Consider the following 17,087-nt stretch of genomic DNA (forward strand, 5'->3'; position numbering starts at 1 on the left):
GATGATAAAATACAAAACTGACCATGTTTTATACCTACTTCATTCCATTTCTCACATATGGACTCGATAAATGTACCCTGCATTACAAGGCAAATAGAAAAATCCAGTCAACAGAAATGAAATTCATCAGAACAATGAACCAAAAGACCAGGAAAGACAAGATTAGAAATTAAGCAATCAGGAAGGAGGCTGGCATCAACATAACTGTTACTGAGCTTTTAGGAAGACGCAGGCTACAATGGTTTGGGCATGTTGTGAGGATGGACAGAACAAGAACAGCAAAGGTTTCGTATCTTAGAAGTGAAGCTTCCACGGTGTGAAGAATTATTTAATTTATTTTCCGGGTTGAACCGTGTTGTACTTGTACGCATATCACGTACAGTTTGCCGACGTTTCGAATACATTGCAGTATTCTTTGTCAAGGCGACTGAAATACCCCTACTCGATCCGAGGTAATCAGTCTGTTAATGAGTGGCTTGTCTGTGAGGTTTACTATTACATTCTTCTTCAGTGGAGCAGGTGGTTTCGGTTTCTGTTTTTGTAAGAGGCGGTTGAATTTCTTGTTTTGCTTGGCAGTGGCTAGTTCCAGTGTACGCTGGGATTGTGTGTTGCTAATGCTGTCTAACGTGGTCCAATCATTGAGCGACAGAGTGCTGGCAAGTTGCAGGTGGAGATGAAATAATTTATTGTTGAGGTAGTCCAGAGTCTGTCTTGTGTCACTGATCTGTTCTCTGAGGAGTTTTATGCTGGTTTCGTGAAGAATACGGTCAGTCCGTCAGTTCTTGGTGTGATATTTCAGTCTCACACATGCTGGTATAATGCTGTTGTCCCTGCAGCGTTTCAGAAAGGCGAGTCGAGCCAGGTAGTTACTCATTTTCTTCCGAAGGTTGTCGAACTGCCTAGTAGCTTTGAGAATATCCTCCCCGTAAAGGTTCCGTATCTTAGAAGTGAAGCTTCCACGGCGTGAAGAATTATTTAATTTATTTTCCGGGTTGAACCGTGTTGTACTTGTACGCATATCACGTACAGTTTGCCGACGTTTCGAATACATTGCAGTATTCTTTGTCAAGGCGACTGAAATACCCTTACTACCTCGGATCGAGTAGGGGTATTTCAGTCGCCTTGACAAAGAATACTGCAATGTATTCGAAACGTCGGCAAACTGTACGTGATATGCGTACAAGTACAACACGGTTCAACCCGGAAAATAAATTAAATAAATAAGAACAGCAAAGAATTACTTTGACAGAGAAGTGAAAGGGAAGAGGCCAGTTGGGATACCAAGGAATCGATGGATAGACACAGTGAAATCAAAATCAGAGATCAGCAAGAGGAATGTCAAGTGGGAGGACATAGAGCAATTGAAAGTATACTTTGACAGGAATAAGTGGCGAGCACTTGTACACCACACCAGGGAAACTGGAGCTGGAAAATGATGATGATGATTATAGCAACAGTTCATTGCTGTACCCTGTTGTATACAAGGAATTGGTATACAGAAAACACAACATAAATTTATTGTTACATTAAGTTTTTACACAATATGTACATAAATGCAACTAAATTTTCTTGAAGTTGGATGCACTTGTAAGCAATTAATGATGATATTACTGTAGACTGAGGGTCTGTGGAAATATACACTTTATATACATGAGAGTTCTATATACACACAAATCTATCTTGCGGAGATAGTCTGTCAATTAAGAGAGAGTCCAAGATAGTCGAAAACTATCTGCCTTGAAGAATTACTAGTATAACTTGCAATGAAAGTTCGTACTAACAGAATGCTAGTAGTTGCCGTAGGCTTGTCATGAGCTGACATAAATATTCACAATTAGTAGAATACTAATGTTAATGTCGGAGCCTAAGTGAGGACTATGGGATGAGTAGAATACTGACATCGGGGCTTGACTTGGTTACAGGAAGCGGGAGGTGAGGCAGTGTCTAGAGATGATACCTCACAACCAGAATTTCAGTCCACCTGTTCGATACACATGTTTAAGAGGGATAGCCTCCATGTTCGACTTGCAGTGCAATCTGGTGTTAGACACTGAGGAGTCCTCCTAAGGAGTGAAATGGAGCGTCCTTTTATAGCGCTGGCTGATGTCACAAGCAAGCGCACTGCAGTACCTCGTCGAGTCTGGAAAGATCCGGGCTGCGGCGTGTTGCGGAGCTATCAGGCGCAGAGCTGAGATTGCAAAGGACACACAACATACCCCTTAGCACATTTGTGCAAATCGTTCAATGATGCAATAGAGGATAGAGTCATTATGTATTATAACAGCACTGGATCTTGCATCTTCTCATTTTAGCTATAGGTCGCCTCCCTGCGACTTCATTCACATTTTTGACCCTAGCGTACAACAGCTGGATTCAGTCTGATCGAAAGCGGACAGAATCAGGTGCGACACCAGTAGGACTCACTCAGCTATACATCAGTTGGGCTGGGTAGATTCCCCATTGTGGAGACCATCCAGCATATCATAAACAGGAATGCCCCATGTATGCATTCTCTAGGTCTCTGGATGACTACATACACCCACCCCAGAAGCAATCTCCTGGATAGCACCTTTCAAGATAAAGATTTCAGATAGTAATCTTAATACCAAAAGCTTGTATATATTTGTATAAAGAGTATTAACTTGTTAATTTTTGTTGTTGTTGTTGTTAAGATTCATTTTGAATGCACTGTCATGTATGCATCATAATTATGCCAATAATAATAAAAACAACACGTATACACAAATCTGAGCTTTTAAATTTTACCCTGCTTGACATTGTGAATTCCACACTGAATCCAAATCTGCCATGAAAATGTTGCATCATTCATCATTATTCTATAATATCATTTTAAAGTTTTTTAAAATTATAGTATTTTTATTGTAATATTATGTCGACATTTAAAATGATTATTTTTGTGCATTTTGCTGTTAAATATATTTTAAATATAGTATTAAAATTTAATGTTTTAAAAATAGCAATTCTCTATAAAGAGATTATGTAAAAAAAAGTTAAATATATTATTACTTACATTTTTAGAATTTATTACAATTTTATCCTTGAACTCCTTTGTTTGAAAGAGGCACCAGAAAAAGCAATCTGCTAACATGTTCTGTAATGGCTTTCCCGCAAAACTTTTCTGCAGCAATATCCTGTGAAACCTTTCGCCTGCTCATATCTGACTGTGCCCAGAGTAGGAGGGAAGTCCAAATGGGAGTGTAAAAGGTGGATTTTCGATGACATATTGCATCCCATATGCTGATTCGCCGTCAAGTTCCCAACAAATTCCTAATATTTGTCGGCTTACACATTTCCAAGAAAATTAGTGCTTACTAGCCTGAAAGCTACCTAAGTGTTTCTCTCATTTTCTGTTAGCAACGTACATGTCAGTGTTCTCCCCAGAAATCTTCATCAGCCAGGTGGCAGGAATACTATGTAAAAAAAGGAAATCATAAAATTTCAGTTTATTCCCCTCGGGGCTTTAGGAGTAATAGGCAAACATTAACTGCAAAACTGAACCATTTTAGTGATCACGAACAAGACATAACAGAGTATTTTGAAATTCTAGTGTTGTACTGCTCGTTCCTAATCATGTAACACCGGGGCTTACCACTCGGTTGCTGTGGAGTGCCATACGGGTTTGTGATGTGCAGAATCGAGTGCTCGCATGCGGTTTCATGCTAATCCAGACACCGCTTGTGCACGACACTGCGTGATAGTCAAGCTAAATATTTAAACTCCGATGTAATTGGCACAATCATGCTGACAGTAAATAATATTTATCATTTAAATGAACTCTTTTACAGTATTTACATTTTAATTTGGAGCAACCAATGACTCAAATATGTATTAATATTATGTAACTAGCACACATCGAGGTTACGTTAGCCGGGCGGTCTGTAAGAAAGGCATAAAAGGTCCTAGGGAGAACTCTGCATATCATCATGAATGGTCTTATGAAACTGAGGTCTGATAAATATGCCCTCTTTTAACTAACAATATGAAATTTTGTTCTCAAATAATGAAATTCCCAACCATGTTTTTCGAAAGCTTTAATAACATTTTTCATTAGTCCTAAATTGATACGTAGTGGTGGCATGAAAATGTTTATTTTCTCTACTAAAGGGTCATTCTCAGTATTGGAATAGATAGGTTCTTTCCTCATCAATCTCTTCTCAGCCCCCGACGAGTTCGTTTCTGAATCTCAGCTTCATCAGGAGGGCGGGTATCAACAATGAATGAGAGGCCATCTTGACAGACAGTTATTCCAGTGGAGCTCAACTTGTAGGATTCCAGCAAGATATAGCACATATTTTAGATTCAGGAGGTCAAATGGACTGTATTGCTATTGACTTATCCAAGGCTTTTCATAGGGAAGGTCATGGGGAGATTAATGATGAAAATGAGGGTTAGTGGACTAGACGAAAGCGGGGTTGAATGGGTTGCTATCTTTCTACAAAATAGAACTAAGAGAATTAGAGTAGGTGAAGCGTTATCTGATCCCCTGGTGATTAAGAAGGGGTCCTGCAGGGCAGTAGTATAAAACTGGAATCACAGCTATTTGAGATGGTGTTACACTGTACAGAGTAGTAAATGAGTTGGAGGATTGTGAGCGATACACAGCATATAATGATAATGGTATGAACGTAACTGTGATGAAAATTCAAGTTGTAAGTTTCACCAAGAGGAAAAGTCCTCTCAGTTTTAATTACAATGTTGATGTAGTGACAGTACCTCATGGGGACCACTGTAAGCACCTAGGTGTTAATACAAGGGAATGATCTTCATTGGGGTAATCATATTAACGAGGTTGTTAAGAAAGGTTACAGATCTCTTTACATGGTTATGAGTTGTATTTAAGGATGTAAAAGAGAGGGCGTATAAGTCTCTGGTAAGACCCCAACTAGAGTATGGCTCCAGTGTATGGGAACCTTACCAGGCCTACTTGATAGAGAACTTGAAAAAATTTGAAGGAAAGCAGCATGGTTTGTTCTGGGTGATTTGCGTCAAAGGAGTAGTGTAAATACAGTAAATAAAAATACGATTGGTGGATGTTCCTCCTAATCAATACAATTTATATTTGGTACAGAATATTATATAATGGTACTAGTTTCGGCCCAGCACGGGGGCATCCTCAGCCATATAATGATAAATATCTTGGAAAAGACTAATTAGCCCAAGCATAAAAATGTTTCTCAATGTACACACTTTAAAAATCTTGTCAGTTTATTACATTAGGGCTTGGTAAAATGAGTCTATGCTTATGATCATGACATTTAAAATTGTTTTGTACACTCTTGAATTCTAGCTTCCCTTTTTACCTTGTATAATTCCCACTGTAGCAATTTCAGTTTCTCCTTATCTCCTACTGCTTTCCTAATTTTACTCCTTGTCACCCTACATTTCCTTTTTATTCTTTTGACATCCCTATTTTAGTATGATGTGTTATTTGTAATACAAACTGTTTTAATCAGTACATACACTCTTTCCCCTTCCAGAATTTTTGAGTCCTCCCCATAGCAATTCTACATTTTTGCCTCCATTTATCCACTTATTATTATTTTTTTTTTTGTTGCAAAGTAAGAACCTATTGCTTCCATGTTTGCCTTATCATACATTTAACTATCTTCCTTTCTCTTTTCTCTCCTCTTGCTTCAATGTTAATTTCTAACATAACTGCACTATGATTGCTCATTCCTTCTACAGCGATTTTCTCTCACTGGTTGGTTGCCAGGCGCTCCCAGAGCTTATCTGCCTCCCGAGACTTATCACTCCCCGTTCTGTGGCATAGCGAAAAGGACAGCACTTCGCTCACTTTAAAACCGTGAATGGTATGTGATAACAATTAAAATTAAGAAAATAAGCTCGTACCTTATGACAGGAGATGTTGGAAATGTTCTCCTCCTGCATCCACAAATTTCTGGCATTGTCTTAGGAAACTCCAATTCACATGCATAACTTTGTCTTCCGTAATTGAGGCTATTTCTCTCTAGATATGTTCTTTCAGTACGTACAATGTGTGAAGGTTTCTTGTATACACTTTATCTTTTAAGCTCCCCTATCCATAAAAGTTACAACAGGTAAACTTGGGGACCATGACGGCCATAAGTCCATACTAATAACACAGACTTAAAAAATTTCCACTGTATGTGCGGTGGCAGAGTCTTGCTGAAAATAACCATTTCTACAGTCTGTGTCAGTCAGTTCATCAAAAAATGGTTTGTGTATGTTATCCCTGTATCTTTGTGCATTAATTGTGTCCTGAAAAAAGTTAGGTCCTATAATTCTGTATCCATCCACTGCTCACCATACTCTGATCCATTCGTCACATTCCAATATTTGTTATACAGCGTCAAAACATGCCTGTGTAAATGGAACCATGCTTCGTCAGAGAAAAATATTAAGTGTGGATAAATTATTTCATCATGAATGTTTCTCAACATCCAATTACAGAAACATACCTGCTTATCATGATCACGTGGATGCAGTTCGTGTACTACAGTTACCTTGTATGGTTTTAATTTTAACATTTTCATAGCTCGCCATGATGAGCTCTTCGAAACCCTGGCTTCTTGTCCAAGTCGTCTTAGGGATTTTGTAAGCGTATGATTTTTTTTTTTTTTTTGCTAGTTGTTTTACGTCGCACCGACACAGATAGGTCTTATAGGATATGAAAGAGCTAGGAGTGGGAAGGAAGCGGCCGTGGCCTTAATTAAGGTACAGCCCCAGCATTTGCCTGGTATGAAAATGGGAAACCACCAAAAAACAATCTTCAGGGCTGCCGACAGTGGGGTTTGAACCCACTATCTCCCGGATGCAAGCTCACAGCTGCGCGCTCCTAACCGCATGGCCATCCCGCCCGGTAGCATATGATCTAATAATTTCTGCGATTTCATTTTACTTTTTCTCCGGTAAGTACACGTTTTTTTTCAACACTTTGCTTCTTATCGAGTAAAAAACCAGCCTCTCAATTTGTTTATGAGTTTCTGCACGGTCTCTCTATGTGGATGGCGTAGACCTGGAAATATGTGGATGGCATAGACCTGGAAACTGAGTTACAAATCGCTGAATGACTTCCCTATAAGACTCTGTTTTCACGTAATTATAGTACTTAAATACCCTTTTCTCTACCGTGTACACATGTGGAGGCATTGTGAGAATTATACCCCGAGTTAACACTTCACAACTCGAGAACAGTTGGAGTGACAGATCAACAATTAATACACATTCTAAGCTGCTGCTGCACTGTGTAATGGGGAGTGACGAGGCAACAGGAGGCAGATAAGCTGGGCGCACCTGCCAGCCAACCGATGAGAGAAACTCACTGCATTACCTCTGTTTTATTAAAAATTTCTTCAGGTTAGACCTGGAATACATCCAGCAAGTTATTGCCCCTTGTATTTTCTTTCACTGGTTGGGTATATCCACCTTCCCAGATCAACTTGTTAGATATAAGTTGGGCACGTCTTTCAGCATTTAAACTTCCCTCCCATACCATGTCTGGCATATTTAGGTCACAACCAATGATCATACTTCTACCACAATCCTCAGCCTCTACCCCATACTGTATTCACTAATTTTTCATCTCCCCCTTTCCGTGTTCTGTATGCCACATAAATGTCCACCTTTCTTTCTAAAACTCCATTTTCATTACATTTTAATATTTTGTAACTTGCATTTATTTTCAACAAATATGTACAGGATAAGAAAAGTCGGATAAATAGAGGAAGTGGGAAGAAACATAAGATAAACATGAATACAGGTGGTATATGATTAGGAACACAGGGAAACACAAAAGGAGAAAAAGATCCAATGGGATAATACTAGTCGTCGGCCGATACTCGCATCCGAGTTTTTGTTTCTCGCCTGCAGTTCCATAATCCTTAGTCCACACGATGAAGGTGGCGCTGATGGCTTCTCAGACCAATTCTTGCATAAAACATGCGGCCACATATGTTGCATCAATGGAAGGTGGGGGATGTTGCAGTGTTTGACGTAGCTTCTTTCTCTGGCGAGTTTCCTTTTCCTGTCTTCGACGTTTCTGCTCAAACTGTGCAACTGCAGCTGAGATGGTAGCACACCAGCGAGGGCGATCCAACGCAAGAGTATGCCAAGTACTTGGGTTTATATCTACTCTTCTCATGGTGTGCTTGATTTGGTCTTTACGTCGCTTTAGAAGAGCATCACGAGTCCTTTCGCCAGTGCTTCGATAGCGAACGGAAATGGGTGGGGCTTTGAGAGGATGTTTGTGGGGATCCGCAGTAGGAGTCTTGATGTGTCACACAACCACAGAGCGACCGCTCACTTCAAGATGCCACGAGCGAGCAAGAGGAACACAGGTCCGTTGTGCAGCGCATCATCATCATCATCATCATCATCAAATTTCAGGTGAAAGAAGGCTCCGTGCACGGGTTGGGGACGCAACTCTTTCAAAAACCTAGGTGTATGTATGGCACAGACAATTTTTGACAGGGTTGGAAGAAGTGGAAAACGAGCCTCACCAAAGACGACTGCGGACAAGCATAACTGCAGACAACATTCATGGTGTACGTGACCTTATGGAAAAAGATAGGCGCCCCCAAATATTTCTGAAATTGCTTCACTCATAGGAATAAGCTTTGGAAGTGTTCAACCCATCATCAATGATGAACTCAATCTTCAGAAATTGTCTGCCTTGTGGGTTCCTCGTCTCCTCACCCAGGAAAAAAAGTAATTCAGCCAGGATGTTGGTCGGAAGCATCTGAATCGCTACGAGGAGGAAGGATACCTATTATTTTTTGCGTTGCATTGTGACTTTTGATGAAACTTGGGTTCATTGCACCCCAGAGTCAAAATAAGCAAGCATGGAGTGGTGAGAACGAGGCGCAGCTGGCCAAGCCAAGGTCAAAACATGCCTTTCTGCTGGAAAGGTACTTGCAACTATTTTTTGGGACTATGGAGGCATTTTGCTTGTGGATTTCTTGCATGAATGAAGACAGTGAATGCAGCCTATTACTGCCGTCTTCTGGTCGACACAAAAGCTGCGTCTCGTAATAAACGTCGCCGGCAACCGATCTGAGATGTTCTTCTTCTGAACGACAATGCAAGGCACACACTCCTGTTGTAACATGGGAAAAACTGGAGGAAATGCACTGGACACCTCTGGAACATCCTCCTTACAGTCCAGACTTGTCACCCTGTGACTACCACTTGTTTGGACCAATGAAAGAACTGAGAGGAAAGCGATTTTAAGATGATGCAGCGGTAGAGGAGTATGTGTGCAACTGAGTGCACACATGCTCTTAGTTTTTTCGAGGACGGCATAAAAAAGTTGCCAATCCGGTGGCAAAAATGTGTCTCAAATTTGGGAGACTATGTAGAAAAATGAAGTCCTTGTGTATTTGTTGGAGGATTCATTAAAATTGTAAAAAATAATTCCGGTTTATATTCGATTCACCTAGTACATGATATGGGAAGAAACATAAGATAAATATGAATACAGATGGTATATGATTAAGAACACAGGAAAACACAAAAGGATAAGAGGATTCCAATGGACAGTGACAAACAAGAGTTAAATTAAGTCATAAAAAGACAACAGAATGAGCACAATGACAGGTCAGTTTAGGAAGAGGGAGCATTTATTTATCCATCGCAGGGAACAGCAAATACCGGGTGCCAGGTCGCCTAAAATTCTTTCCCTTTCAAGCCGAGTATGATCTCCCTGTTTATATATCTACTTCCCAGTTTGGTGCTGCTGAATTATTGCATGAAATAACGCACAATCCCTTGACACTATTTAGCGAACTCTGTTCAACAAGAGAATGGGGTTAGATAACGGCGGGGGTCTTGGCAAGTATGGGTGATTTTTGCCTTCATATTAATGTTATTACCATTTAAAATAATGATCAAGGTCACATTATATAAACAACTGAAGAAAAATTAACGTTAAATTTGAATGTTTGGGTGTCGAGAAAACCTCTCGTACAGAAAGTATTACCGACATAGAAATAACTCCAATATACTTCAGGTGTTAATGACACAAAAAATATCCTGTGATGCTTCTCTACTATCAAAATAGAATCTCTTGATTATTTCAACCGAGCTGTAATTGTAAAGTGGAATGTACTTTGGCAGAATTTATTTCCGTACGGTGACACTATACGAAGTTCCTAGGCATGTGCATGGACACAAAAGGCATAATAAGCATGTCTTGTAAAGTGTGAATGTTTGGATGGTAAAAGAGGTGTCAACATTGGAGATAAGAGAATTGAATGCATAAGATTTGCTGATGATATGGCAGTAATAGCTGAAAATGTGAAGGACCTCAGCAAAATGCTGTGGGAATTAAATAAAAAGTGTAATAATAATAATAATAATAATAATAATAATAATAATAATAATAATAATAATAATAATAATAATAATAATAATAATAATAATAATAATCGTATGGCCTCAGTTACCGTTTGCAGACATTTCGATTTGACGCCATCTGGCTGTCTGCTCATCAATTTCGACGTTCCAGTTTACTCTGTCTGCCATCTAGCCAGTGGCGGCGCGTGGATGAAACATCTGGGGGTTCACTGTTGTGGAAAATAACGTGTTCAGATTAATATTGTTACTTGATGTTTACATAGATGTAAAATAGTGACATTGCTTGATTAGAAACGCGACTTTGCTTTGCAGAGACACGACTACAGCTCGAAGAAGTTACCAAAACAATGAAGAATGAAAGACAGAGAATATGAGGTGCAATTACTTTAAGCTGATCCAATTTCCCCTCATTTTGAAGACGTTGCTTACGTAGGAATAACTTCTTCAAGAACATGTTAGGCAGACTACTGTTACTTATGTGTTGCCGTATTTTGCCGTTTACTTTTCATACAGCACATATTACTAATGAAAAGTTTCATTTAATTGCATAAACTTAGTTTACGTACGCCTATTGATGCTATACAAACCGTAGTTAGCAAAATATTCTGGCCCATTGCGGTTAATTACATCAGAATGGCAAAATTGCCAAATTAAAATCCCTTCAAAACCTACCACGTACGGCAAATTTTAACCGCGCGCTCTGACAATGCTTCGGCTAATTTCGGGACTGCTCGATGTAACTCGTGTCTATCGCTGGTCCAGTTGCCAGCGATTCCTGGGCTATGTTTTCCCTGGTTTTCCCCGCTACTCATAACCCCTCGCCTTGCGCACCCTCCTTACGTCTCACGGCCCCGAGCGTTCAGTCCTGAAATTGAACCTCTTCGCTGGTTCCGGAGAGCAACCGAATGTTGATGTCAAAAATACCGCTACGCGCGCTGATATACGGAGCAAATTTAAGGAATAGGCTCTGATAAACCATTTTACCTAGACTTATCTATTTCTAGGGGGTTCACTGAACCACTGAACATATAGAACGCGCCGCCACTGCATCTAGCGGACCTAGAGTAAACCGGATCTCTCTTGGGCGTCTATGGCTGAGATTTAATTAATTTTGTCGGGTAAATATCAAATGTATCACCAGAGATCTTTTACATGCCGACATCGTACGGCATGGAGTGTCGAATGGACTTTTTTCCACCCTTCAAAAATCCGACTACCTCTGCCAGGTTTGAACCTGCTATCTTGGGATCCGGAGGCCGACACTCTACCACGGACCCACAGAGGCAGCTAATAAAAAGTGTGAAGAGTATGGAATGAATGAACATAAACAAAAAGAAAACTAAATTCATGATACTTGGAGGTAAAGGTGAAAAAGTGACAATCAAGATAGGGGGAGAAATTATTGAACAGGTGAATAAGTTTAAGTATCTTGGAAGACCGTCACTCTATAACAGACATCAAAGCTTGAATTGCCTTAGCCAAGGAAAGATTCAACAAGAAGAAAAAACTGTTTTGTGGCCCGCTAGAGAAAGATCTTAGGAGGAGACTTGCAAAATGTTAGGTATGGATTATAACTCTATATGGTGCAGAAACATGGATATTAAGGGAGGAAGAACAGAGAAGAAGAAGAGGCATTTGAGATGTGGTTTTGGAGAAGAACTGAAGGAATAAGCTGGGAGGAGTCCGGCCCCACGGTGCAGGGGGCAACGCATCCGCCTGTCACCTGGCGGCCCCAGGTTTGATTCCCGGCTGGGTCAGGGGTTTTTAATTGTAAATGATTAATATCTCTGGCCTGGGAACTGGGTGTTTGTGTCGTTCTTACCCTTCCTTTCCTCACATTCAACACTCTACACTCCGCAATTACACTTACACGCAGGTTCCTGTCATATAGTGAAAGTAGTGGCAAAAGATCTACAGAGGTTGACGCCACGAGCAAATATCATTTAAAGAAAAAAAGCTGGGAAGATAGAATATCAAATAAGGAAGTTCTGAAGAGAGAGAGAGAGAGAAGTGAGGAGCATGCTGACCGTACCCGAAAAAGGAAGAAAAATTGGACAGGGCATAATCTAAGACATAATACTTTACAACAAGTAGCAATGGAAGGGATGATAACAGGAAAACGAGGAAGGGGAAGGAGATGATATCAGTTATTAGACAGCATTAGAAAAAGAAAGGAAGATTATGCAGAAGTGAAGAAAAGGGCACAAGATCGAGAGATATGGAGGTCACAGCCATGATTGGACCCGCCGAATGGCAGAACAACCTATGATGATGATGATGTAAAGTGTGCGTTTTTCCTTGTACCATTCTTTTTAGAAAGGTTGATAAATAATGTGTAAGCTCTAAGTTATTAATCCTTTCACATGTCAGACTACTACATATGAAGGAATTGTACAATTTGGTGCTGTTGACAATATCCACTTTGCTATTTACGTTTTACAATTTACAAGTTTCTTAGAACACTATCAAAATATAAGTATGCAACAATTGGCTAGTTTCATAAATTTGTATACATAGCGGTATGACTTATTTAGTTCAGTGTCCTTGTGTGGTAATCTTGTAAAAACCAAAGTCATCTCCGTACAGGCCCCTGGAGGGGTGGAAGGTAAAGGCTTCCGTAACCTCGGCACTTCATGGGGTAATGAGGTTAGCTCTACGCCTGGCCGCCTTTTGTCCCAGGAATTAACCTGGTACTCATTTTTGGTGTAGGCTGAGTGAACCTCAGGGCCATGTAAACCTCCAGAAGTGGAAATCTAGTTCCTTAAATTTTATGACTTCCTGATGGGGAATTAAACCCAAGTCCTTCTGGGTGAACCAAGCACGCCTTTACTGCCTCGGCCAGGCAGCCCCTGTAATCTGTTGTAGCGTATAAAACTATAAAATAACAATACCTATTGCTATTACTAGCATATTTTATTTTTCAGAAGGCTAGACGCAAGTATGTTAACGACGCAGGTATTAGAAAAATTACCTGGCTCCTAGATTTAAAAACATTTGTCATGGCCTGATTTACTGTATGGCTTTTAGTGTCGGAAGTATCCAAGGACACGCTCAGCTCCTCTGCGCAGGTCTTTCTATTTGACCTGCATGTCTGTATGTGGGATGATAAAAATGATATAGGGAGAGAATGAAACACGGTACTCCAGATGAATAGTACCAAGAGGTCTGCTCAAGGCTTTAACGACCCCATCAGATGGACAAATCACCATCAGCAGTGTCATATTACCTCACACTATGTGAACATCGTGGAGAGGATTGGAACTGAATCAAGGCTTCTGGCTAGGGATGCCATGGGTCCTGTTTTTTCCAAGACATCTCTTTTTAACAGCACAAAAAACGTCCGGCTGTATTTTCCAATAACTTGAGTAATGTCCTCTTTTTGGAATAAAAAAAATTAAACTTCACGCAGTGTTTAGTTATCAACTTCACTGCCACATTTAAATAGAGAGAATAGAATAGAATATATTTATCACCTACAGGATGTCCCAATTACAGATGATGTAATAGAAAAATTAAATAAAAAATTAAATTAAATAATTAAATTAAATAAAAAAATAAATTAAATAATATACATACAAATATACTTATAATATACAAGCAGATATAAATCTTCACGATTTATACAACTATTGTTTGCTTCCATTTTCTTCCTAGCTCGGCGTTGTTTAGAGATTGTGTCTGTGCGTAAGTGGTATATAAATTGAGTTCTATAAATTCATTAAGTATTATTTTGCTGCAAATACTAATTATTTTTTCGTATTCCAAGTCATCATGCAAACAAAAAGCGAATATTTTCATTGCTTAATTCACAGTGGACAAGAGGCAGAAACAGCTTCACAATCGAGACTGTGAAAGGTGTAGTTTGTAGTATAACTTGAAACATTTTAGTTGCATGCAGTTTCACCACTATTTGTTGGTGAACAAAGTACTTTTACAGAAGATTTCATCTTCAGAAAAGTGCCAATGAAAAAAAAAAAAAAAAAAAAAAAAAAAAAACGCATTAATGTCAAGGGTGATAGGCGAATGGTCTGCAATAAGCAATAAAAGTGATTAAGGTGCAGTGGTTCCATCAGTAGACTGAGCCCTCTTTTTTCAGGTTGATGGTCCTCTTTTTCTTAGATTGGTGATATGGCATCCTTACTTTTGGCAAGCAAACTAGTAATCAGAAATTTATTCCACCTCCTCTTTTACCCTACTGGGCAACATTCTAATGGTGGAAACGTTTTCCACCAATGGGACTTGAACCGGCTAACCACTGTGTCAGATCATAAAGACTTGATACCTTAATAATCATAGCTAGAGGGAGCAAGAGAAGACAAAAGGATGATTTTTTATGTTCTACTTACCAGGTATTAAGTTTTGTTGCAATGGCCAGACCATGATGATATAATGTTAATCCGCTGCTTGGCTGTTCCATTCATAAAGGAAACCACAACTTGTGTTGATGGGTAAATACTGCCATCATGCAAGACTATGACGGCAAGTATCTGCAATAAATTTTTATAATAAAAAAAAAAGTATGCCTTTGCTGGCAGGACGTAGTGTTTACAGTGCACTATGTCTTCTGGTATGGGCTAGAGCAATATTGTTACTTTCATTGATCTGTCTCAGCATTATCCTTGGCTTGGCCTTGACAAGATGAAAGTGACTGAGGTATGAGTGATGCTAGTAATGCCATTCCTTATGCAGCCAGTCCCTGCTATGAATGGTGTGAAAACGTTGCTTGTAGGGTCAGTTGGTGCATGCATTTCAGTGGACTTGGCAGACTGATATGTAATACCAACTTCTGGCTCAGTGAGGAAAGCAACGGGAAACTACCTCACTCCTCATTTCCCTAGTGTGCCTCTTCAGTGATGCCTAGGCCATTTATGACAGCTGATGGCAGAGCTGTTGAGGATCAAACCAGCCTTCGGGCCGAGGACTAAACATACATACAACAACAAAAAAAGTACACACTTTTTATTGATATAATTTTTCAACATAGTCACTGTGCATTTCAATGCACATGGTCCACCGTTTCACAAACTTTTTGATACCCTCTGCAAAAAAACTTTTTTTTTTCCTACAGCAAGCCACATATGCACCGTTTCCTTCACATGTTGATCGGAGCTGAACTGACGGCCTCTTAAGAGCATTTTTAGGTGGACCAAACAGATGGTAATCCGACGGGATGAGATCGGGACTATACAACAGATGCTCCAACACCTCCAAACGCAGAATGTAATGAGTTTGAGCCAGAGCCATCTACATTTAAAGCCGGTAGGTACGCTTGGCAACGCTGTATCTATCTGTCAAGTGGAGGCTGAGAGAAAAGGGGGCGTGTCTGATTTTGAAAGACTTCACTCATATTCACTACATTCAGACCAACATGATTAGTATGATAAAGGCACACTCTTCGGAAAATGTAGTAAGAAACACACACACCAGAAAATGCATTCACTGGAGTTAGAAATACACATTTTACAAGAATAAAAACAAAACACTTTAAGAACAATACTCACAAGCTCAATTATTGTGAGCGATGACAGGCTCCTCCGCTTAGTGTTTTTAACCTCACTGCTGACATAACTCGTGTTCTTCATCTGCTTTCAGCACTTATTTAACACGACATTGGAAAATGTAGACAATAAACAATCTATTGCACCATTATTGTCACGCCCACAATAACGGTGTGCAAATCAGAACTGTTGATTGTCATCTCTTCCTAAAGCAGCTCAGGATAGAGAGAACATAAATTCTTTATAATTTTCACAATCCAGGTAGTCTTCGTTTACCACTGTTCTGCAGACACACACAACACAATGCGATGCCACCACTAACCCACCTCTGAAGTTCTTCAAAAAATTTCTTGGCAGTAAATAATTTGCTTTCACAGTTCATAACGAAACTTTTCGTCGGGCCTAACTCTTTTTCCTTTTAGTGCATATAATAATAATAATAATAATAATAATAATAATAATAATAATAACAATAATAATGTTATTTGCTTTACGTCCCCCTAAATACTTTAATGGTTTTTTTGGAGATGCCGAGGTGCCAGAATTTAGTCCCTCAGGAGTTATTTTATGTGCCAGTAAATCTACCGACATGAGGCTGACGTATTTAAGCACCTTCTAATACTACCGGACTGAGCCAGGATCGAACCTGCCAAGTTGGGGTCAGAAGGCCAGTGCTGAGCCAATCAGTCCGGCCCTTTTAGTGCAAAGTTCGAATTGTTCCCTCAAAAATATGAGGCAAGACAAAGAGTGTGCTTTCACTACTTACCTCACGATACTCTATGCGATTGTGAAGCATTTTAATAGATTTATTTGTACACATTTAACACTAACACTACAAGAAGTGTTTCCTATATAATTTAATAAATACCCATTTAGTTGAGACCACTTTGATATTTTACCATCTGCTAAACATGTAAATTCTTTTAACAACACCTGATAACATATATAGTACAGTGACATTCATATCTTGGTGAATTTTGAGTAAATGGGTTACATTTGGCATATTATCCATCTTCTTGTTTACCCTACTCTACATTTCCAGGCTCCTACCTTCAGGATCTTTTCTTTTAACACTTTTCGATGACAAATATTTTGGCAAATTTGGGAAAATAATTGGACATGCATCAGGGAGAAGATCATTAGGTTTTGGTGGAAGTATAGTTACGTTGACTTTACTATCACAAATTTTATCCCCTGTTGAAAAACTTTCATGTGTGACATATTTTATGCATG

At 39.5% G+C, this 17,087-nt stretch overlaps 1 protein-coding gene across 3 annotated transcripts in view; it reads right to left on the reverse strand.

The window, feature by feature from the left end:
• The window catches only part of Rad51D (Rad51 recombinase D), a 41,213-nt gene that overhangs the window by 17,553 nt on the left and 6,573 nt on the right, over positions 1-17,087 (reverse strand). The window contains exon 1 of one of the 3 annotated variants that reach the window (XM_067154434.2): positions 14,703-14,830. The exons of the other annotated variants lie outside the window; for them this stretch is intronic. Within the exon in view, the coding sequence (XP_067010535.2) occupies positions 14,703-14,773 (71 nt within the window). The 5' untranslated portion in view covers positions 14,774-14,830. Of the gene's footprint in view, positions 1-14,702; positions 14,831-17,087 lie in introns of those variants that run through there. 3 annotated transcript variants of the gene reach the window in all.

The sequence above is a fragment of the Anabrus simplex genome, chromosome 10 (assembly GCF_040414725.1).
Source record: "Anabrus simplex isolate iqAnaSimp1 chromosome 10, ASM4041472v1, whole genome shotgun sequence".
NCBI lineage: Eukaryota > Metazoa > Arthropoda > Insecta > Orthoptera > Tettigoniidae > Anabrus > Anabrus simplex.